General features: G+C 41.9%; 1 protein-coding gene across 1 annotated transcript in view; it reads left to right on the top strand.

Annotated features, from left to right (window-relative positions):
• Nucleotides 1-15,921, top strand: part of LOC135556828 (GDNF family receptor alpha-4-like) — a 46,342-nt gene extending 30,421 nt beyond the window's left edge. The window contains exons 3-9 of the mRNA XM_064990271.1: nucleotides 5,964-6,239; nucleotides 6,574-6,654; nucleotides 7,359-7,704; nucleotides 9,762-9,871; nucleotides 13,008-13,142; nucleotides 15,048-15,211; nucleotides 15,543-15,921. Coding sequence (XP_064846343.1) covers nucleotides 5,964-6,239; nucleotides 6,574-6,654; nucleotides 7,359-7,704; nucleotides 9,762-9,871; nucleotides 13,008-13,142; nucleotides 15,048-15,211; nucleotides 15,543-15,683 — 1,253 coding nt within the window. The 3' untranslated portion in view covers nucleotides 15,684-15,921. The remainder of the gene's footprint in view (nucleotides 1-5,963; nucleotides 6,240-6,573; nucleotides 6,655-7,358; nucleotides 7,705-9,761; nucleotides 9,872-13,007; nucleotides 13,143-15,047; nucleotides 15,212-15,542) is intronic.
• The last annotated feature ends 7,319 nt before the right edge of the window (nucleotides 15,922-23,240 follow it).

Raw genomic sequence — 23,240 nt, 5'->3', positions numbered from 1 at the left:
AAGTCGACTGTGCCTTTAAACAGCTAGGGAAGTTCCAGAAAATTATGTCATGGCTTTAGAAGTTTCTGATATGAAGAGTAGCTTAATGAATTGTATTTGAAAATCCCTCATTAATATGCTTCAAAGCAGCATGGAAAAGAAAGGGAATGTGGAAGTCGGGTATAAATCATGCATTGTCTCATTGCGTTTCATTTGATGAGTGCACCACCGGCCAGGGTTGTATCAAGTGCGGTTATCCCTGCTTAATCCTTCTACAGAAAGAGCAGATTCAGAAAAAAAACTTAGAAGATAGAAGTCTCATTTTGCCAGCTGTCATGTCGGCGTATTGAGACAGATAGAGAGCCTTAAAAGGACTTGGGACACAGCCGAGATAGATATATATCTACAGTGCTGTTACAGGCTTTATGTCCTCTGAATGCTCCACACAAAACATACAGTGGGTCCAAAATTATTGACAGCCTAGAGAAAAATGAGTGACTGAGCTATAAAAAACTGGGAAATGTTATAATTTTAAACTAATGCAATTGCTCAAAGAATACAATTGTGTTCAACAAGCAATATTTGTTTCTCTCAAAAAGGTAAGGGTCAAAATGAACACCCCTGTTTTCAATAGCTTTAAATACCTCACCTGACAAGGACAACGGCTCTGAACCTTTTTCTAAAATGTTTTATGAGATTAGAGAACACATTGGGAGGGATCTTAGATCCATACAGAATATTTCCAGATGCTTGATATACTTAGTCTGCGTTTATGGACTGCCCTTTTCAATTCAAACCACAGATTTGATGCAGAGATGGCCATTGTAAAATGTTGATTTGTGGCCAATTAAGCATTTATTTGGGAATTTTGATACGTGCTTGGGGTTATTGTCTTGCTGGAAGATTCACTTGCAGCCAAGTTTCAGCATCCTGGCAGAGGCAACCTGTCACTGGTGTAGAGAGGAGTAGGCAGGAGGCAGTCACACAGGTTTAGAACTACTGAATTTATTTAAGCACCATAGAACAAAGCTGGATGAAACCCAAATGCTGTTGTGCTCAAAATATATCTTCATAACCAAAAGGCACAGGGTGAACCCAAAGTGCAAAATATAAAGTACTCAGGAAATAGTAGGAGCGATTCCTCTCAGTAACATGTAACATGTACAATGACCGACAAAAACAAATGGCAGAGGGAGTATATATACAGTGATAGAGTGGGGATTGGAACCAGGTGTGTGTAATGATGGCGAGACAAGTCCGGGGTTGATAAGTGAAGGGCATTTGCCAGCATTGAGTTCCCAAATACAAACAAAGCAATAGGCAGCACCCACATTGACATTAAAGCACCATCCCAAAATGAGTTCAGCTATGTGAACAGAAAAGGCTTCCACTCACTTAATGTGCAGGTGATGTGTTATGTGATGTGCAAGAGACGGTGCTGAATGTGGTGGCCAGGTGGAATGTACAACCTCTTCATTCTGCAGAAGAACGATGTTGGTCTATATGCCTACAGGAGGGAGCTGTTGAGGATGGATGGCTTATTGGTGAGTGTTGCCATTGCTAAAGCAACTTGAATTGTCCTGATGGTCCTCTCTTTGTAGCTGTGTTTAGATCTCTACTGGTCAAGACGCAATTAATCGAGCCAAAACCTTTTTGGTTGTTCTCAACCTCTGACACTAGCACGTCTATTTCAGTAAATTAAAAACGCTTTTTTTGGTTGCGTCGTTGTATTTCACGGTACGCATTGTATATCCCCCACAGGCTTTAAAGGGATGATTTTGACCATATATGGTTAATTAGTGGCGTTTCGAAAGGCAAATAGCCAAGGTTGTGCACAAGCACTGAGGCTGAAAACAATTGGTATTTATCAATGGTGACGATGTAGGATTGTTTGACGCATTTTCTATGCTTATGAACATTCTAAATTCCGTTCATAAGTAGTATTTTAGAATAATTGATGCAATATTGATAAATAGGCCCCTAAAACACCCCAAAACACTTACTTGATGAACAGTTCAGATGCAAAGTGTTGTAACAGAATGACAGTAAAATTCTCCCTTTGTTTTTTTTAGTTGAACCTTTATTTAACTTAGGCAAGTCAGTTAAGAGCAAATTCTTATTTACAATTATGGCCTACCGGGGAACAGAGAGCTAATTGCCTTGTTCAGGTGTAGAACAACAGATTTTTACCTTGTCAGCTCAGGTAATTGATCCAGCAACCTTTCGGTTATTGGCCCAATGCTCTAACCGCTAGGCTACCTGCCACCCCAGTGTTCATGTGAAGGTAGAACATTTTTTAGAAGTGTTAATGCTAATTTCTAGCAATTCTATCCATTTTGCCATGGGGTGGATAATTTGTTTTTCTGTTTTAAAGCTAATTTCCTGCAATTATACACATTTTTATATGATGTAAATACGACACATAAACTACTGCAGCATAAATACTGGAGGCTGAGACAGGAGGGGTCAGGAGACACTGTGGCCCCATCCGATGACATCCCCCAGACAGGGCCAAACAGGAAGGATATAACCCCACCCACTTTGCCAAAGCACAGCCCCCACACCACTAGAGGGATATCTTCAACCACCAACTTACCATCCTCAGACAAGGCCGAGTATAGCCCACAAAGATCTCCGCCACGGCACAACCCAAGGGGGAGGGGGCGCCAACCCAGACCGGAAGATCACATCAGTGACTCAACCCACTCAAGTGACCCACTCATGAGGTTGAAGTGGCGCTATTGCGCCTTCTTCACCACTCTGTCTGTGCGGGTGGACCATTTCAGTATGCCCGTGATGTGTACGCCAAGGAACTTAAAACTTTCCACCTTCTCAACTACTGTCCCGTTGATGTGAATGGGGGGTGCTCCCTCTGCTATTTTCCTGACACCACACCCCGAGGGCCCTTACCTCCTCCCTATAGGCCGTCTTGTCGTTGTTGGTAATCAAGCCTACCACTGTAGTGTCGTCTGCAAACTTGATGATTGATTTGGAGGTGTGCATGGCCAACCAGTGATGGGTGAACAGGGAGTACAGGAGAGGGCTGAGAACGCACCCTTGTGGGGCACCAGTGTTGAGGATCAGCGGGGTGGAGATGTTGTTTCCTACACTCACCACCTAGGGGCGGCCTGTCAAAGTCCAGGACCCAGTTGCACTGGGCGGGGAGAGTAAGCGCATACATTTTCATACTGGTCCCCTGTGGGAACCAAACCCACAACACTGGTATTGCAAGTGCAATGCTCTATCAATTAAGTTGCACTGGACTGAGTCCCTTACAGCCAGGGGATCTAAGTTACCGCTTATGCCTGCATGCGGCCCTGATTTGAACCAAAAACCTGGTTGCTTCTGCCAGGAGGCTGACATTTGACAGCAAGTGGATCTTCCAGCAAGACAATAACCCTAAGCACACATGAAAATCCACAAAGAAATGGTTAATTGACCATAAAATCAACATATTGCAACAGCCATCTCAGTCTCCGGACTTGAACACCTTTGAAAACCTGTGGTTTGAATTGAAGAGCTGATGAAGGTTTGGCGGAATGGTCTAAGATCACCCCCAAATCTCTTTCTCTGAACAATTTATTAGTATGAAATAATATAATTTACCAATTTTCCCCGACCCTGTCGTAGAGTCAAGGACTGGTTCAAATAGAATGTCTTCCTAATGAGGATTTTACAATGCCTTTAGAAAGTATTCATACCCCTTAAATGCCTAGGCGTCCCGCTAGTGGAACAACTTTCGGTGAAACTGGAGGGCGCACATTTCAAATAAATAATCAGAAATTATGAATATTAAACATGTAGGTACATACAAGTGTCTTATATCGGTTGAAAGCTTACATTCTTGTTAATCTAACTGCACTGTCTGATTTACAGTAGCTATTACAGCAAAAGCATGCCATGCGATTGTTTGAGGATGTCGCCCCACATCAAAATATTTTTCCAACGGCACAGGTTTCATAAATTCACAAATAGTGATTAAACATTCACTTACTTTTTGAAAAACTTCCTCTGATTTGTCATCCAAAGGGTCCCAGCTGTAACATGTAGTGTCGTGTTAGAATCCTTCTTATATCCCAAAAAGTCAGTTTAGTTGGCGCCATCCATTTGAGTAATCCACTCGTTCACCATTCAAAGAAAGGAGTCCGAAAATCTACCCCTAAACTTTGTTTCAATAAGTCAAAAGACATTTCTATTTACTCCTCCTTATGGCCTCTCTCCCCCCAAAAAATCTGGTTGTTTCTTTGGATTTTCTCCTAACATATCTATTGTGTTATACTCTCCTACATTATTTTAACATTTCTACAAACTTCAAAGTGTTTTCCTTCCAATGGTACCAATTATATGCATATCCTGGCTTCAGTTCCTGAATAACAATAATACTTTGGGCACGTCATTAAGACAGGAAGTGGCGAAAAAGGGGCTTAGCCTAATGACCCCTTAACTTATTCAACCATTTGTGCTACAGCCTGAATTGAAAATGTGTTAAATATCTCACCCATTTACACACACTAACCCATAATAAAAATGTGTTTTTGGAATTTTGGCAAATGTTTTGAAAATTAAATACAGAAATATCAAATTTACATAAGTATCCCCTAGTCAATACATTTGTAGAATCCCCTTTGGCAGCGATTACAGCTGAGAGTCTTTCTGGGTATGTCTCTAAGAGCTTTGCACACCTGGACTGTACATGTTGTATTTTTTATTTATTCTTCAGACTCTGTCATGTTGCTTGTTAATCATTGATAGCCATTTTCAAGATGATTGAAGTCAAAACTATAACTAGGCCACTCAAACATTCAATGCCATCTTGGTAAGCAACTCCAGTGTATATTTGACACTGTGTTTTAGGTTATTGTCCTGCTGAAAGGTGAATTTGTCTCCCAGAGTCTTTTGGAAAGCAGACTGCACCAGATTTTCCTCTAGGATTTCGCCTGTGCTTAACTAGATTCCGTTTATTTTTATCCCCCAAAAAATCCTAGTCCTTGACGATGACAAGCATGCCCATAATATGATGCAGCCACCACCATGCTTGAAAATATGAAGAGTGGTACTCAGTGATGTGTTGTGTTTGGCCCAAACTTAACACTTTGTATTGAGGACATAAAGTTTATTTATTTCCTCTTTTTTTTATTGCAAATAGGTGCAAGTTTTTGAATATTTTTTAGTTTTGTACAGGCTTCCTCCTTTTCACTCTGTCATTTAGATTAGTATTGTGTGGGGTAACTACAATGCTGTTGATCCATCCTCAGTTTTCTCCATTAAACTCTAACTGTTTTAAAGTCACCATTGGTCCCCATCTACCAATAGTTGCCCGAGGCATTGGAAAACCTCCCTGGTCTTTCTGGTTGAATCTGTGTTTTGAACTCACTGCTCAACTGAGGGACCTTACAGATAATCGCATGCGTAGGGTACAGGGATGAGGCAGTCATTCAAAAATCATGTTAAATACTCCACACATTGAGTCCATGCCACATATTATTTGACTTGTTAAGTACATTTTTACTCCTGAACTTATCTAGGCTTGCTATAACAAAGGGGTTGAATACTTATTGACTCAAGACATTTCAGCTTTTGGTTTTTAATTAATTAGTTAAAAATTCTAAAAACATCATTCCACTTTGACATTATGGGATAGTAGGCCAGTGAGTAGGCTAGTGACACAATTCAGTCTCAAATATCTTTTAGGACAGAGAACGGGCTCTGGTGTAATAGACCAACAGAAATCAACAGATAGCCAGTAGTCAAATATTTTCAACATTTCATCAGATGTTTTCACAAGCCTCATGCTTTTCATTTCATTGGATTATACAAGTGGTTTAGGTGATGGGTTGGGTGATCTGCATAATGAGAAATTAGGTTTCCAAAATTGAAACCGTGACCTGAAATAACCTGTGTACGCAATCATAATTGTTCTCCACTCCCTGCCTTCTACTCTTCTTTTCTCTCCACCACCCTCCCCATCCCCTTCTGTCCTGTAGCCCTGCATGAGGTCCTGTCCGCTGGCAGAGACTGTCTGGTGGCGGGAGACTCATGCTCCAGTGACGAGACCTGCAGCCCACGTCTGCGGACCCTGCGTCAGTGCGTGGCGGGCGACGGCAGCATGAAGCTGGGTCCCGGGGCCCGGAGCCAGTGCGCCAACGCCGTCTCAGCCCTGATTTCCAGCCCCTTGCATGGCTGCCAGTGCAAACGAGGCATGAAGAAGGAGAAGAACTGTCTCAGCATCTACTGGAGTCTCCATCAGTCTGTCATACACGGTGAGCAACTGAGCTCTGTCATTTGTATGGAATGGCGGCCAAGTCCATTTATGTAACACAGGTTACAGATTTAACTCTCTACCCACAACACAATCTGGCTGACGCAGCTTAGTCATGATGCCTGGCACACAGTCAGTCATCAGTCACCACACCTGGCGTCACCGTGTAACAAATTACTGAAGGTCCTTGGAGAGGGGGAGTATTTGCTGTATTAACCTGCAGGAGTCGTAATAAACAACTACAGGAAATGAACAATGTGCAAGTCCTGTTCATTCGCTCCAAAGGGATAGTGTCATTACTGTGTCATATAATGTGTCATTCCGTATCCCCTCAGGACTCAACCTGGTAGAGAGTTACCCTTACAAAGCCGTGGAGAGAGACTACGACTCCGTTCGTCTGGCCTCCATCACGGCTGGTCAGTACATGGACCTCGGTTTATTTTGATCTTACCGCAAACTTTTGACCATGAGCCAGAGGTTTCATGCTGAAAACAAACCACCATCTTTTAGGTCCCCCTGGAGGGCAGCCTTAGGCATAGAATAACCTACATTGTATCCTGGAGGCATAGTTAAAAATTAATACAATTAGCATTATAAAAAATTTGGTTTTGCTTCCAAGCATCTCATTTACATCTGCTTTAACATTTTCATTTCCAGGAAGAGAAGGACAGAGGAACAATGAATACCCGTAAATAATTATTTAGGTTTCTCAAGACGTTTACTACTTTTAAATGGCAATTTCCCTCAAGACTATGTCTGAATGTGTTGATTCACTTATAATGAGATTATTGTTTCATGCTTTGGAAATTCAAATTAGGATTGAATGTTCTAAATATGCTCTAACCATCAAATATATCTACCCATAACTTATATATTTGTTTGGTTATTTGAAGAGGTTATGACTACAGTATGATGGTGTGCCTCCTCAGAGGAAAGAATCCAATGCATTCATACAAAAAATACCACTAACATTAAAAGAGAGGAACCTGATTATCTATCTGTATTGTTTCAACAATATATCACTGATGGGTGATATAGCATTTACCCAAAAAATTTTGCTTGGTCATTCTCTTATTCTATGATATTGATTCCTGGTTCCTCCTATTCCTTACGCCAACAGACTCTGAGGCCAACGTGGCGACGGTGAACCGTTGCCTGGACGCAGCCAAGGCGTGTAACGTTGACGACCTGTGCCAGAAGCTCCGCACAGAGTACGTATCTGCCTGCATCAAACCCTTGGCCAAGTCGGGCCTCTGCAACAAGGCCAAGTGTAATAAGGCCCTACGCCGGTTCTTTGATCGCGTCCCTCCAGCCTACACACATGAGCTGCTTTTCTGCCCTTGCACGGACATGGCGTGCGCCGAGCGACGCAGGCAAACCATTGTTCCCGGCTGCTCCTATGAGGGCTCAGACAAACCCAGCTGCCTCATACAGATGAGTGTGTGCAAGGGTGACTATGTGTGCAGGTGAGTTAGAAGCTCTAATAACACAACATACTGTTAATGTGTAATGTACTACACCTATTTACTTACTTTTCTCTTTTGGGACATAGGCCACAATGAGCTACTACCACTTTCTGTTTTAGCCGACATATTGTGACTCGCTCCCAGAGAGGTTGATCTCGGCCAGCTCATCTGACAGCCTTGTACACTCAGTGTAAGATGTATAACATTAACTCCCAAACATATTTTCGCTTTTACCAAAAAAATGTTGTTCATATTTATTGTGAACCACTAACTCAACAAACCAAAGTTTCAACCCAGTTTTTAGTCAGGAGTCTCATGACCCAGACAGTACCAGCTGTGACCCACCAGTGGGGCCATGACTGATAATTTGGGAACCACATCTGTATCAGGTCAGACAAACCGAACAAGCAATCAACAATAGTTCAATATTCTACCCCAAGCTGTCCACCAACATCATTTAGTACACCCCTGAGAGTCTGCTGGATAAACACATTAAATATTTTACACAGATAAAATGTAAGATGGATTAAAGTTATTGCGATTTCTTGTCATGACCATTATTTCTCCTTCCCCCTTTCCTGCTCTGTGGCTGTACTAATGATTCTGGATTGTGGAAATAAATAAATAAATGCCCCTCACTGCAGTATGCCACATAGTCTTACATGTAAACTTAGCAAAAAAAGAAATGTCATCTAACTGTCAACTGTTTCTTTTCAGCAAACTTAACATGTGTAAATACTTGTATGAACATAATATTCAACAACTGAGAAATAAACTGAACAAGTTCCACAGACATGTGACGAACAGAAATGTAATAATGTGTCCCTGAACAGGGGGGGGGGGGGTCAAAAGTAACAGTCAGTATCTGGTGTGGCCACTAGCTGCATTAAGTACTGCAGTGCATCTCCTCCTCATGGACTGCACCAGATTTCCCAGTTCTTGCTGTGAGATGTTACAGCACTCTTCCACCAAGGCACCTGCAACTTCCCAGACATTTCTGGGGGGGAATGGCTCTAGCCCTCACCCTCTGATCCAACAGGTCCCAGACATGCTCAATGGGATTGAGATCTGGACTCTTTGCTGGCCATGGCAGAACACTGACATTCCTGTCTTGCAGGAAATCACGCACAGAATGAGCAGTATGGCTGGTGGCATTGTTATGCTGCAGGGTCATGTCAGGATGTGCCTGCAGGAAGGGTACCACATGAGGGAGGAGGATGTCTTCCCGATAACGCATAGCGTTGAGATTACCTGCAATGACGACAAGCTCAGTCCGATGATGCTGTGACACACCGCCCCAGACCATGACGGACCATTCACCTCCAAATCAATCCCGCTCCAGAGTACAGTCCTCAGTGTAACGCTCATTCCTTCGACAATAAACGCGAATCCGACCATCACCCCTGGTGAGACAAAATCGCGACTCATCAATGAAGAGCACTTTTTTGCCAGGCGACATTGTTGCCTGTGATGTCTGGTGAGGACCTGCCTTACAACAGGCCTACAAGCCCTCAATCCAGCCTTTCTCAGCCTATTGCATTCCTGGTGTAACTCAGGCAGTTGTTGTTGCCATCCTGTATCTGTCCCGCAGGTGTGATGTTCAGATGTACTGATCCTGTGCAGGTGTCATGCCTCCTTGCAGCATGCCTAAGGCACGTTCAGGCAGATGAGCAGGGACCCAGGGCATCTTTCTTTTGGTGTTTTTTCAGAGTCCGTAGAAAGGCTTCTTTAGTGTCCTTAGTTTTCATAACTGTGACATTAATTGCCTAGCGTCTGTAAGCTGTTAATGTCTTAACGACCATTCCACAGGTGCATGTTCATTAATTGTTTTTCATTGAAAAGTTATTTGGATTTTTACAAATGATCTTTGGAAGACAGGGTCCTGAAAAAGGGACGTTTTTTTGCTGAGTTTACTAGTGCGGTACCAAATTCATAGCACAACCCTATCATCCACCAGTGAAAACCATTTCATAAAACATTAATATTTTTTACTATTGTAATTTGTGTCCGGCCCTTGCTCGCTACTAAACAGTGCTAGTTGTATTGGATCTGTGTAGGTCCCGTCTGGCTCAGTTCCAGTACGACTGCCAACCAGCCGAGTCGTCTGCCAACAGCTGCAAGCAGGGGAACTATGGAGCCTGTCTACTTGCCTACACAGGCCTGATAGGTGGGTACAGAGCCTGAGAGAGCAACTTAAGAATGAGAACGGATTGGAGAAAGCAATGAGTGGAGGAGAGGGTAAATCAATGAATGGAGAACAGGAGAAAGAGATGAAAGGAAGTATTTAACTAACCTAGTGTACTGAAAAAGGAGAAAGCAGTTAGAGGGGCAACGAGAGAAGGATGGAAAATGTAAATTAATGAATAAAAAACAAAGATTGTCAGGAAATATTTGATTTGAGGGAAATTGAAGTTACTATTTAAAGGATTTACATGTAACAATTTAGCTATCACTGAAAGATGCTGATGTATGTACATACAAGGAAAGTATTTGCCATTTGGAGGTGGAAATGCTACATTTAGCTTCTTTAATAGTGTAGGCCTAAAATAAATGAGTCGGATTTGAGTATATCCTATTTGTGAAGGTTTAAAGCAGTATGTACCCTGAGTATACAAAACATTAAGAACATGCTCTTTCCACAAGACTGACCAGGTGAATCCAGGTGAAAGCTATGATCACTTAATGCAACTTCAATCAGTGTAGATGAAGGGGGGGAGACAGGTTTAAGAAAGGATTTTTAGACAATTGATTCTTGAGACAATTTAGACATGGCTTGTGTATGTGTGCCATTCAGAGGGTGAATGGGCAAGACAAAAGATTGCAGTGGCTTTGTACAGGGTATTGCAGTATTTGACAGGCGAACCGGTTTGTGTCAAGAACTGCAACGCTGCAAGTTTCCCACGTGTATCAACAATGGTCCACCACCCAAAGAACATCCAGCTAACTTGACACAACTGTGGGAAGCATTGGCGTCAATATGGGCCATCATCCTTGTAGAGTCCATGTCCCAACGAATTGAGGCTGTTCCGAGGAAAAAAAGGGGAGGGGGGGTGCAGCTCTATATTAGGAAGGTGTTCCTAATGTTTGTTCAGTGTATATACTATATACAGTTGAATTTGGAAGTTTACATACACCTTAGCCAATTACATTTAAACTTTGTTTTTCACAATTCTTGACATTTAATCATAGAAAAAATTCTCTGTCTTCGGTCAGTTAGGGTCACCACTTTTATTATAAGAATGTGAAATGTCAGAATAATAGTAGAGATTTATTTCAGCTTTTATTTCTTTCATCACATTCCCAGTGGGTCAGAAGTTTACATACACTCAATTAGTATTTGGTAGCATTGCCTTTAAATTGTTTAACTTGTGTCAAATGTTTTGGGTAGCCTTCCACAAGCTTCCCACAATAAGTTGGGTGAATTTTGGCCCATTCCTCCTGACAGAGCTGGTGCAACTGAGTCAGGTTTGTAGGCTTCCTTGCTCGCACACGCTTTTTCAGTTCTGCCCACAAATTGTCTATAGGATTGAGGTCAGGGCTTTATGATGGCCACTCCAATACCTGACTTTGTTGTCCTTAAACCATTTTGCCACAACTATGGAAGTATGCTTGGGGTCATTGTCCATTTAGAAGACCCATTTGCGACCAAGCTTTAAATTCCTGACTGATGTCTTGAGATGTTGCTTCAATATATCCACATCATTTTCCTGCCTCATGATGCCATGTATTTTGTGAATTGCACCAGTCCCTCCTGCAGCAAAGCACCCCCACAACATGATGCTACCACACCCGTGCAATACAGTTGGGATGGCATTCTTCAGCTTGCAAGCCTCCCCTTTTTCCTCCAAACATAACGATGGTCATTGCTGCCAAACAATTCTATTTTTGTTTCATCAGACCAGAGGACATTTATCCAAAAAGTACGATCTTTGTCCCTGTGTGCAGTTGCAAACCATAGTCTGGCTTTTTTTATGGCGGTTTTGGAGCAGTGGCTTCTTCCTTGCTGAGTGGCCTTTCAGCTTATGTCGATGTAGGACCCGTTTTACTGTGGATATAGATAATTTTGTACCTGTTTCTGACAGCATCTTTACGAGGTCCTTTGCTGTTGTTCTGGGATTGATTTGCACTTTTCGCACCAAAGTACGTTCATCTCTAGGTGACAGAACGCCTCTCCTTCCTGAGCGGTATGATGGCTGCGTGGTCCCATGGTGTTTATACTTGTGTACTATTGTTTGTACAGATGAATGTGGTACCTTCAGGTGTTTGGAAATCATCCCAAGGATGAACCAGACTTGTGGAGGTCAATAAAAATAATTCTGAGGTCTTGACTGATTTCTTTTGATTTTCTCATCATGTCAAGCAAAGAGGCACTGAGTTTGAAGGTAGGCCTTGAAATATATTCACAGGTACACCTCCAATTGACTCAAATTATGTCAAATAGCCTAACAGAAGCTTCTAAAGCCATGACATAATTTTCTGGAATTTTCCAAGCTGTTTAAAGGCACAGTCAACTTAGTGTATTTCAACTTCTGACTCACTGGAATTGTGATACAGTGAAATCTGTCTGTAAACAATTGTTGGAAAATTACTTGTCCTGCACAAAGTAGATGTCCTAACCGACTTGCCAAAACTACAGTTTGTTAAGAAGAAATTTGTGGAGTAGTTGAAAAACGAGTTTTAATGACTCCAACTTAAGTGCATGTAAACTTCCGACTTCAACTGTATGTCCTAATATGCCGTACACATAAGGACCTCTGAAGGCAGACTCTGAAGTGTAAAGGCTGTTATTACACTTTGAGAAGTGTCTTTGATGAAATGTAGACTTTGATTTATGCACTCGCTCAAAGATTGGCCATTTTTCTTTCATGCTCTCGAAAAAAGAGCACAAGTGACCTAATACATTTCAAGAGCATTCTGTGGTGCCCTTCAGCAAACAAACAATTGGCATTTTCATTCCTGGTCTGTATTTATTAAGCACTTAAACTCTCCATTCCATTTCAAAACTTGGGAGAGAAATGGCACACAAACACTTCCAACCATTTTCAAAGAAAGCGCAAATGAATGTGTCTGACTCCATAAAAACGAGCAACAGACAGCTGGCATGAATTACCCTCAACACACTTGTACTCATAGCTGCATTTTTGCTAATTTCTTGAATAACATCCCCACTCACATTGTGCGATTGAACAGTGAATTGCAAACAAGGTTCATAAATGTTTTACGATGCATAACAGTCCTATAACAACGGGTCTTTTGAGGGAATGAATATTTGATACTAAACTGAGAACATATTGTTTCTGCAGGCAGTACGATAACTCCCAACTATGTGGATAACTCCACATCTAGCGTGGCCCCATGGTGCTCCTGCTCTGCCAGCGGAAACCAGAGAGTAGAGTGCTCCGACTTCCTGGAATACTTCACCAACAACGTCTGTCTCAGTGAGTGGCTCCCATCAAGTCATCACAAAAAGCAGTCTCCAGTGACTGAGCCTGCATCCCAAATGGCCTAGTTTTGACTAGGTTCCATAAGGCTCTGGTCAAGAGTAATGCACTATTTAGGGAATAGGGTGGCATTTGGGATATAGCCTTAGTGTAGGGTTGTGTTCACTTGGCACGCGATGGAGGAAAACGGCCCAAGGTACTTTCTGAACTATTGGAAACATTTTGAAACCTTTTGCTATGGTATCCCTAATGAGCATGTTACACTACCCAGGTTTACAGGGGAGAAGAACAGGAGCAACATCTTAAGATATCTCAAGATATGTATCTCAAGATTCCCTATTTCTATAAAATATTGTTCTGTATATTCCAATGGTAAAATATATGGGACGATTTACTCCACGAGTTCTGGGGATTTTGCCCTTTAGTTTTTTTGTAATGTCTCTCATAATGCTGTCTCCCTTTGAGGAATGATTTATCCAACATCTCAAAAGCAACACTTTGGTTTTCCATTACAATAATTGGTCTACATAACAATTCTTTTGCAATTATTCTACAAAAAACCTTCACAGAGCTCCCATTGAAACCAAGCATAATTTGATTTGTCTAATCTGTTGGATTAAATGCTGCTTTTCTCTTATTTCCAAATTTTATTTATTGGAAATTTTATTTACTCCTCGTTCATCCTAGCCTACTAGCATTGAATACCTGTGCCAAAGCACTACAGCAAATTGGGCTCACAAGGAGAAGTAATTTGACTAGGGGAAAATTTGATACAATGAGGCAGATATGTCCCACAGCAGTTAGTCACCTGTAGGCTCAATAGCAGTGAACGATTGTGTTAAATAGTTATCCCCTCTGTGGGAAAATGACCAGTCAGAGTATAATCTTGTGCTTTTTCTTTCTCTTTCTTCCTTTCACTCTCTCGCTCCTCTCTCTTTCACCCCTCTCGCGCTCTCTCGCTCTCATATTAATCATCCCCTTCAAGCAGTATCCTTGGTAATTCCACCTGGGTGTTCAGTGCATTTCCTTTTCACTCAGGAAAGAGAATCACAGGGCTAACCTAAAGTAATAGCATATATATTAATTCACCCCATCTTATTGGCTTATGCATAAATTCCCGTTTCAACAGTTGATGTAAATATTAGCTGATAATATGCAACTTGTATAGAGTTCCTTATGGAGACCATTTGTGTCGATTACAGACTTAACCCATAATAGCATAGTAATGTTATTACATGTAATGATTGTGTAATATCTCATGTTGGGAGACAAGCTAGTTTAACCTTCTGATGGTTTAAGCAAATGTGTGATATGTTCATGATCCATCTAGAAGATGAAGAGTGCCTTCAAGCACATGACCCAGACGTTCATTTTTGGCTTTATTTTAGGAGCTTCATGCATCATTGTGGGTGACTCACTCACCATGACGGTTATCCATTTCTATTACAATCTTGCGTATGCCCTTTCTAATAATTAATCATCCTTATTATTGACTTTGCTACAGTGTTTTCATCTGACCTGTTTAAACAGACAGGGGCTATCTTCCTCCCGGGTAAATCTAGTGTCATCAGGTAGCAACCTGTCCTGTGGCCTCTCCTCTCCATGACAAAAAAGGACACAGAGCGAGGTCTTAGACTTGTTTGGCCGATGCCACTAGTCTGTGAGCTAATGAGAGGATGTGGAGAGGCAGGTGCAGTTGGGGAAACATGAAGAGAATACTGAGTATTTTTCTTCTCCACCGAGCAAATCCAAATTGGTCCAAGCCGCTCAGGCAGAGTCCTGTGCAGTAATTGAATGTGGGCGTGATTGTAAATTCATTAAGACGTATCAGGTCCATATCGGGAGCCTCAGGTTAATTGTCTCCTCTTCTCACACTGTGCCTTTTCTCATCTTGTGAAACAGGGAATGCCCTCCTGGCGTTTGGGAGCGGGACAGACGTGATGCCCACGTCCAGCGAATCGAGACACCTCAGCCCAGCCACTGGCAGAGAGAGCCATGCCATCAACCCTCTGCCTGCTACTGTGGAGACCACACGGAACATTCCGGAATCAATTATTCCAACACAGGTGTGGTGATTGTTTTGTTGATTGTTTAATCAGGGTCAGAGAAAATGGAATATTATAGTTTTTCAGTTGTTTGTACAGCATTTCATCTAAAGAAAGAGTTGGCAGGAGTTGATACCTTTGCCAGTTAAGTTCAGGGAGGTTATATTTGCATATTTAGAGGACTCCCACCCATCACCTTTGACATATCGTTTTGAAATTTCTGAATGATAATAAATGGCTTAGTTTTGGCCCTCGGCAGTGAATAATACCTACCTAGTTATGTTATGTTTCAGGTTAACCATGTGGGGCTACAATGTTTTTTGTCACATTGATCTCTCTTTCTCCCCCTTAGGCCAGCGGAAACGACCGATTGTGGAGAGATTCTACCCTCCCGTCAGATGGGCTCCCAAACTCTGCCCCCCCACTTGGCCTACTGCCTCCAACTTCCTTTACTGGCCTTTTGGTCCTACCTCTGGTCTTATATGGTCACTAAATGATGAAACACTGCCAAGGACCACCCATAAAGCAGGAGTATTTGTTCACAAATTCTGGATACATTTTTGTCTTTAGCATATAGGCTACTCCGTCTCCTAAACATATACAGCATAGTCCTTTACCTATTTATTGTGTGAGTGGTTCAGTTGGACTTGCAAGTCCCTTAGGTGTACGACTTGGAGAGACTGAGACAGATTGGTTTCAATCTGTATACTTGTACATTGTTATCGCTTCGAGTCAAGATGAAAGTACTTTTTAGTGGACTAACCTACCATCCAGCTATCCAAGCACAGGACTAAATTCTAAAAATGCCATTGGGAACTGCACGGTTATTCCTTAAGATCTATATATAAACGGAAAGCTCACGAGAAACGGACTCGAGTGAACTGTCTTTATTTTGTACTCAACTGCACAAACTGATTGGAAAAGACCCTTGCGGATATAAGGGCTTTAATACCGCTCTCTTCGACTTGACTGAAGGAGGAACATTGTTTCTGATTAATACTGGAATGGTAGAGATGGACAATGGAGCTACTATTCATCCATTCTGGACAAATACACTGACTTCTGATCATTCCAAGTGCTGTCGGCTGCAAGAGATGTGGAAACTTTAGAATACGTGGGATAGCTCTGACCGAATGATTATCATGCACGCGGTGAAGATTGGGCTCTTTGTCATGCTGTCATCGCCAGTTCATTTGTTCTCGCTAATGCTTAGCTAAGTGTTCATTATAAAACACTTTCTTCTCCTAGAACTTTGTTAAAATTAAGTTATGAGCAAACATGTTCTCTGTGTACAGTACCATTGTTCTGTGTTTGTGTGGAAGGACTGCCTTCTTTTCCTCATTGTGTAAATGGACATTTCTCAAAGGGTGTCTGAATTAGTATGCCATATACGAACAAGGGCTTGTGTCTCAACATTTTGGGCAATATTGAACCCTTTTCCCACTACCGAGCCTAGCCAAGACAGGCCGAAATGTACTGCGCTGCCCTTGGGCGTTGGACTAGTAACCGGAAGGTTGCAAGTTCAAATCCCGAGCTGACAAGGTACAAATCTGTCGTTCTGCCCCTGAACAGGCAGTTAACCCACTGAAAAAAAGAATTTGTTCTTAACTGACTTGCCTAGTTAAATAAAGGTAAAATTAAAAAAATTAAAAATACACATCAACCATAATTGCTGGAATGCACAATGTGAAAAGAAAATATCAGAGACAATAGCAGAATACAGTATTGTTCGTACAGTAGAAAGGGTATATGTGAACTGTTCATGGTAAGATGGTCATGAATGATGCGATGTTCAATGGGGGAAGACAATGGGTTTCTGACGACATGGATAATATAGAGTTGGCTGGGTTTACTGTGCAGTGGCAGGACAGATAAGCTACTTCTGGTAAGACGAGGGGTGGGGGTGTGTGCATTTGTCAATAACAGCTGGTGGGCAATGTCTAATATTAAAGAAGTCTTGAGGTGGAGTACCTCATGATAAGCTGTAGAGCACACTATCTACCAAGAGAGTTCTTATCTATAGTATTCATAGTCATGTATTTACCACCACACCACTAAGACTGCACTCCACGAGCTATAAGCAAACAAGAAAAAGCTCATCCAGAAGTGGCCGGGGACTTTAATGCAGGCAAACATAAATAATGTTTTACCTCAAATCTAGACAACCTTTACTTCACACACAGAGACACATACAAAGCTCTCCCTCGCCCTCCATTTGGCAAATCTGACTATAATTTTATCCTCCTGATTCCTGCTTACAAGCAAAAACGAAATCAGGAAGTACCAGTGACTCGCTCAATACAGAAGTGGTCAGATGACACAGATACTACGCTACAGGACTATTTTGCTAGCACACACTGGAATATGTTCAGCCGATGTGTGCAAGTCCTTTAAACAGGTCAACATTCACAAAGCCACGTGGCCGGATAGATTACCAGGACGTGTACTCTTAGGCAACAACACGTCTGCCATGCTCATCCTCAACACTGAGGCCCCTCATGGGTGCGTGCTTAGTTCCCTCTTATACTTCCTGTTCACCCATGACTGTGTGGCCAAACACGACTCCAACACCATCATTAAGTTTGCTGACGACACAACAGTGATGGGCCTGATTACCGACAACGATGAGACAGCCTATAGGCAGTGTGGTGCCAGGACAACAACATCTCCCTCAATGTAAGCAAGACAAAGGAGCTGAACGTGGACTACAGGAAAAGGTGACCGAACAGGCCCCCATTAACATTGACGTGGCTGTAGTGGAGCGGGTCGAGAGTTTCAAGTCGTTGGTGTCCACATCACCAACAAACTATCATGGTCCAAACACACCAAGACTGTGGTGAAGAAGGCACAACAACACCTTTTCCACCTTTAAGAGACCGAAAATATTTCTTATTGGTTCCTCAAAAAGTTCATCCTGACCGGTTGCATCACCATATATGATAGCAACTGCTCGGCTGTAAGGAGCTACAGAGGGTAGAGCGTACGTCCCAGTACATCACTGGGGCCAAGCTTCCTGCCATCCAGGACCTATATAATAGGCGGTGTCAAAGGAAGGCCCAAAAATTGTCAAAGACTCCAGTCAACGAAGTCATAGACTGTGCGCTCCGCTACCGCACGGCAAGCGGTACCGGAGAACCAAGTCTAGGACCAAAAGGCTCCTTAACAGCTTCTACTCCCAAGCCATGAGACTGCTGAACAATTAATCATATGGCGCCACCCGGATCCCCCCCTTCCATTTGTTTTTTCACTGCTGCTACGTGCTGTCTATGATCTATGCATAGTCACTTTACCCATAACTACATGTACAAATACCTCTAATAAAACCTGTCACACCCTGATCTGTTTCACCTGTCCTTGTGATTGTCTTCCACCCCCTCCAGGTGTCGCTTATTATCCCCGGTGTATATATCCCTGTGTTTCCTGTCTCTCTGTGCCAGTTTGTCTTGTTTGCCAATTCAACAATTCAGCAGTTTCCCTTGCGCCTATATTTCCCAGTCTCTGTTTGTTTCTAGTCCCCCTGGTTTCGACTCCTGCCTGTTCTGACTCTGAACCCGCCTGCCTGACCACTCTGCCTGTTCTGACTCTGAACCCGCCTGCCTGACCACTCTGCCTGTTCTGACTCTGAACCCGCCTGCCTGACCACTCTGCCTGTTCTGACTACCAGCCCCTTGTACTGTTTTTGGACTCGGATCTGGTTTCTGACCCCTGCCTGGCCTGATCTCGAAACTGCCTATCACCTGGTAATGTTTGGACTCTGACCTGGTTTATGAACACTTGCCTGTCCCCGACCTGTCTTTGCCTACTCCCTTTGTTATAATAAACATCAGAGCTCTACCATCTGCCTCCTGTGTCTGTATTTGGGTCTCGCCTTCTGCCCTACCTGTACCCCCCGCACATTGACTCGGTACAGGTACCTCCTGTATATAGTCTCGTTAATGTTATTTTGTGTTACTTTTTAGTCTTTTTTACTTTAGTTTATTTCGTAAATATTTTCTTAACTCTTTCTTGAACTGCGTTGTTGGTTAAGGACTTGTAAGCATTTCACAGTATGGTCTTCACCTGTTGTATTGGCGCATGTGACAAATAATATTTGATTATGATGTTCATAGCAGATTTCTATCCCTTTTTACTGAGTACAGCAATGTGTGTATTTGTTAATCTTGATACTCCCCATCCCGGATCCGGGATCGTGAATAAAGCCTCAGGCTCATTAGCATAACGCAACGTTAACAATTTCTGAAAATCGCAAATAAAATGAAAATAATGCGCCTGCTCTCAAGCTTAGCCTTTTCTTAACAACACTGTCATCTCAGATTTTCAAAATATGCTTTTGAACCATAGCAATTCACTAATTTGTGTAAGAGTATGCTTAGCATTTTGAGTAGCATTTAGCACACAACATTTTCACAAAAACCAGATAACCAAATAAATAAAATCAATCAAAGTTCTGTGAGAAAAACATGAAATCGGTCCATATGGCTTACCTCAAATGGTACCTGGCTACAATTGTATTAAATAGAATTTGTACAACAGAAAAAAGTCTCTCTCTCGCTCTCTCAGATATAATTACGCTGACCTTTCATTGTGGTGTATCATACCATGCATGCATAACACACCACAAAATAGAACAATGGTGTGACTATGATTCTGGATGTGGTTGATAGCAATATTGGAAGTGGGGTGTTGAATACCGCTACACACTTGGTTGCACTCCCAGGTATGCGTTGGTATTGCTTTCACTATCCTCACTGACAATACTTTTGATTAGCCCAAGAAAAGATGCATATGGAATAAAGAATACCCACAACATCAGAATTCAGTGGGAGTATAAAAGGAACATTAATAATTCTAGGTTTCAAAATGTTTTTACTGAGCAGAAAATAGATCTTGACATTTAAAGACTACAGAAGTAATAGCCGTCCTCTGGAAAAAGTGCAATCAAATCCAACTTTATTTGTCACATGCGCCGAATACAACAGGTGCAGACCTTTGGTCTTAGACTTGATGCTCTGGTACTGCTTGCTGTGCAGTCTATGACTTTGGTGACTGGAGACTTTGACAATTTTTGGGGGCCTTCCTCTGACTCCGCCAAGTTATACAGTTGAAGATGTTTACATGCACCTTAGCAAAATACATTTAAACTCAGCTTTTCACAATTCCTGACATTTTAAGCCTTGTAAAAATTCCCTGTATTAGGTCAGTTAGGATCACCACTTTTATTTTAAGATTGTGAAATGTCTGAATAACAGTAAAGAGAATGATTTAGGCCCGCCTATTCCTGTAGTCCATGATCAGGGCAGTGTGGAGTGTGATTGATATTGCGTCATCTGTGGATCTGTTGGGGCGAATTAGGAGTGGGTCTAGGGTATCTGGGATGATGCTGTTGATGTGAGCCATGACCAGCCTTTCAAAGCACATCACGGCTTCATTGTCTGCTTGAAACATGTAGCTATTACAGACTCGGTAAGGGAGAGGTTGAACATTTTGGTCTGCACATGTCTTGAGTACTCGTCCTGGTTATCCGTCCCGCGTCTTTGTGAATGTTGACCTGTTTAAAAGGTCTTGCTCACATTGGCTACCGAGAGAGTTATCACACAGTCAACCGGAATAGCTGGTGCTCTCATGCATGCTTCAGTGTTGCTTGAGCATAAAAGACATGTAGCTCGTCTGGTAGGCTCACGCCACGTGGATAGGTTTCCATTTGCGGTCTTAGTGCCAGCATTGGTATGTGGTGGTAAATAGACGGCTACGAATAATATAGATGAGCACTCTCTTGGTAGATAGTGTGGTCAACAGCTTATCATAAGGTACTCTACCTCAGACAAGCAATATCTCAAGAGTTTTTTAAATATTAGACATTGCGCACCAGCTGTTACTAACAAATAGACACACACCCGCCCCTCGTCTTACCAGACATAGCTTCTCTGTCCTGCCGATGCATTGAAAATCCCCCCAGCTCTATATTATCCGCGTTGTTGTTCGGCCACAACTTGGTGAAACATAAGATATGACAGTTTTAATGTCCCTTTGGCAGGATAGTCTTGATCATATATCATTTTGTTTTCCAATGATTTCACGCCAATAGAACGGATGGTAGTGGAAGTTTACTCACTCGAACTCTCAGAACGTAGCCTGACCTCCGCCCCCTTTTCCTCTGTCTTATCTTCACGCAAATGACAGGGATTTTGGCCCATTCAAGAGAAAGCAGTATATCCTTTGCGTTAGATTCGTTAATAAATAATAAATCTTTGTCCAGATAGAGGTGAGTAATCGCTGTAATCGCTGTCCTGATGTCCAGAAGTTATATCGGTTTTAAGAGATGGCAGCAGCATCATTATGTACAAAATAAGTTTAAAAATAAGTTAGGTATATGTTTCCCATTAATTTGAGTTGGTCCTTTTTACTTTTGGCTTTACTTAGTTTAAAAAATGTAAATGCTATTTCAAGGAAATGAAAGGGGAGGAGGAAATAAGAGTACTCCTTTAATCAAGAGATCTTAGTAAAAGAGCTGTAATAGAACATTAGAACCAACATAAAAACTAGGTTGGACATCGTCAAAAGTACTGTAAAATTCATATTGTAATTGACATTTTCTATTAAAAGGGTCATGATTGAACTGGATTTATTTTAATTGGGATACACATACTATACTTTGATCTATACTTTGATGCTGATTTTTGTCATTTATTTGATGGTGCTTTTAGCCGTCAGTTGGGACAAAAGTTACCTGAAATTCAACAGTATGAGTAGAGTTTAATTAATTGGATAGCTGAAAAATTGCAGTCACAGTCGGGGGGTTTCCAAACTTCACAAGTAATTGAAATGGTTGCACTATCTCTAAAGGAATGCACAGTTAATGGACATTTCATGGTATAACGTTAGTTATGGATGGCCACACATGGAATCCCTCAATTATTTATTACCGGCCCTGCTTTGATGGCCTCCCTTTAAGATGGGTCTGATATTACATGATTGACATACTCCAAGGTGATTACATTACCCCCTGCAAAGAAGATACAACCTATGTACACTACAGGATGAGTGAAAATTGCCAAACCACACTTGTTTTACTCTAACAGTGATGAAACTCAGTGGCAGCTGGTGGCCTAACAAGTTGAGGAGGATGATGGGATGAAAATGATTTTGAAGAATAAAAAAGCTGATGGGGTGACCATCTTTTATGTTCCAAGCCACCCTCTTTTTTGAACTACAAATCTGATTGTGAATTGGAGATCAACATCATAAACAGATATGTGAAAGAAAGGAACAGCCATCATTTTTACCAGACTTTTTCCCCCTCTGCCATTCCCTTGATCTAATATGTCTGTATTTCCTTCAATGTTGGTATTCTAAGGAGTTGCATGCTTTTTCAATGACCTTCCAACCCTGCCTTTGCTTGGGAGAAATGTGATCGATTTGGCCAAGCTCGTTGTTGTAAGCACTGCAACAAAGTATAGCCCGAGTTCATGAGACATGTACATTTTATTTTCTCTGTGCTCTACTCTCCTATGTAATGACTTGTTTGTAGCCATTTCATGATTTCAACCCCTAACAATGAAACACAAAGATAAACCCCATTGCATGCCTTCGCTGAAGCACGTGACAAATGTTCACATCATCTGTGTATTTTCTCTCAATCTGGGAATTGGGGAAAGGTAATACTATACTGACCTTGTACGTACATAAAAAGCATATTACAAAAGCATGCCCCTGTTTTTATTGTTGTCCATTGAGATGGGTGTTTTTTTAATGCTTGGCACAGCTTCTCCTATTTCCATCATACACTCAAACAACTAATTGTACTTCATTGAGACGAGTGAGAGTTATGTGTTTTGTACGCCTTTCATCGTAAATTCTAAGCACTACTTTCCCTAGTTGTCTAAGGAGGACATGCAGCGAGCAGAGCGAGGCTGTGCTGTGCTTTGTGTTTGAACTTTATTTGGCTGAAGCTTTATAATCCACATACTGGAGCTTGTTTGCACAGTTTGGCTTTAAATCAGTCCAACTCAGCACTAATAATATTCTGTCTGAAGGGCATTGCTGTGTTTCC

This window comes from Oncorhynchus masou, chromosome 15, assembly GCF_036934945.1.
Source record: "Oncorhynchus masou masou isolate Uvic2021 chromosome 15, UVic_Omas_1.1, whole genome shotgun sequence".
In the NCBI taxonomy this organism is placed as follows: Eukaryota; Metazoa; Chordata; class Actinopteri; order Salmoniformes; family Salmonidae; genus Oncorhynchus; species Oncorhynchus masou.
The sequence above is the reverse complement of the archived record's forward strand: the minus strand, read 5'-3'. Positions and strand labels throughout refer to the sequence as shown.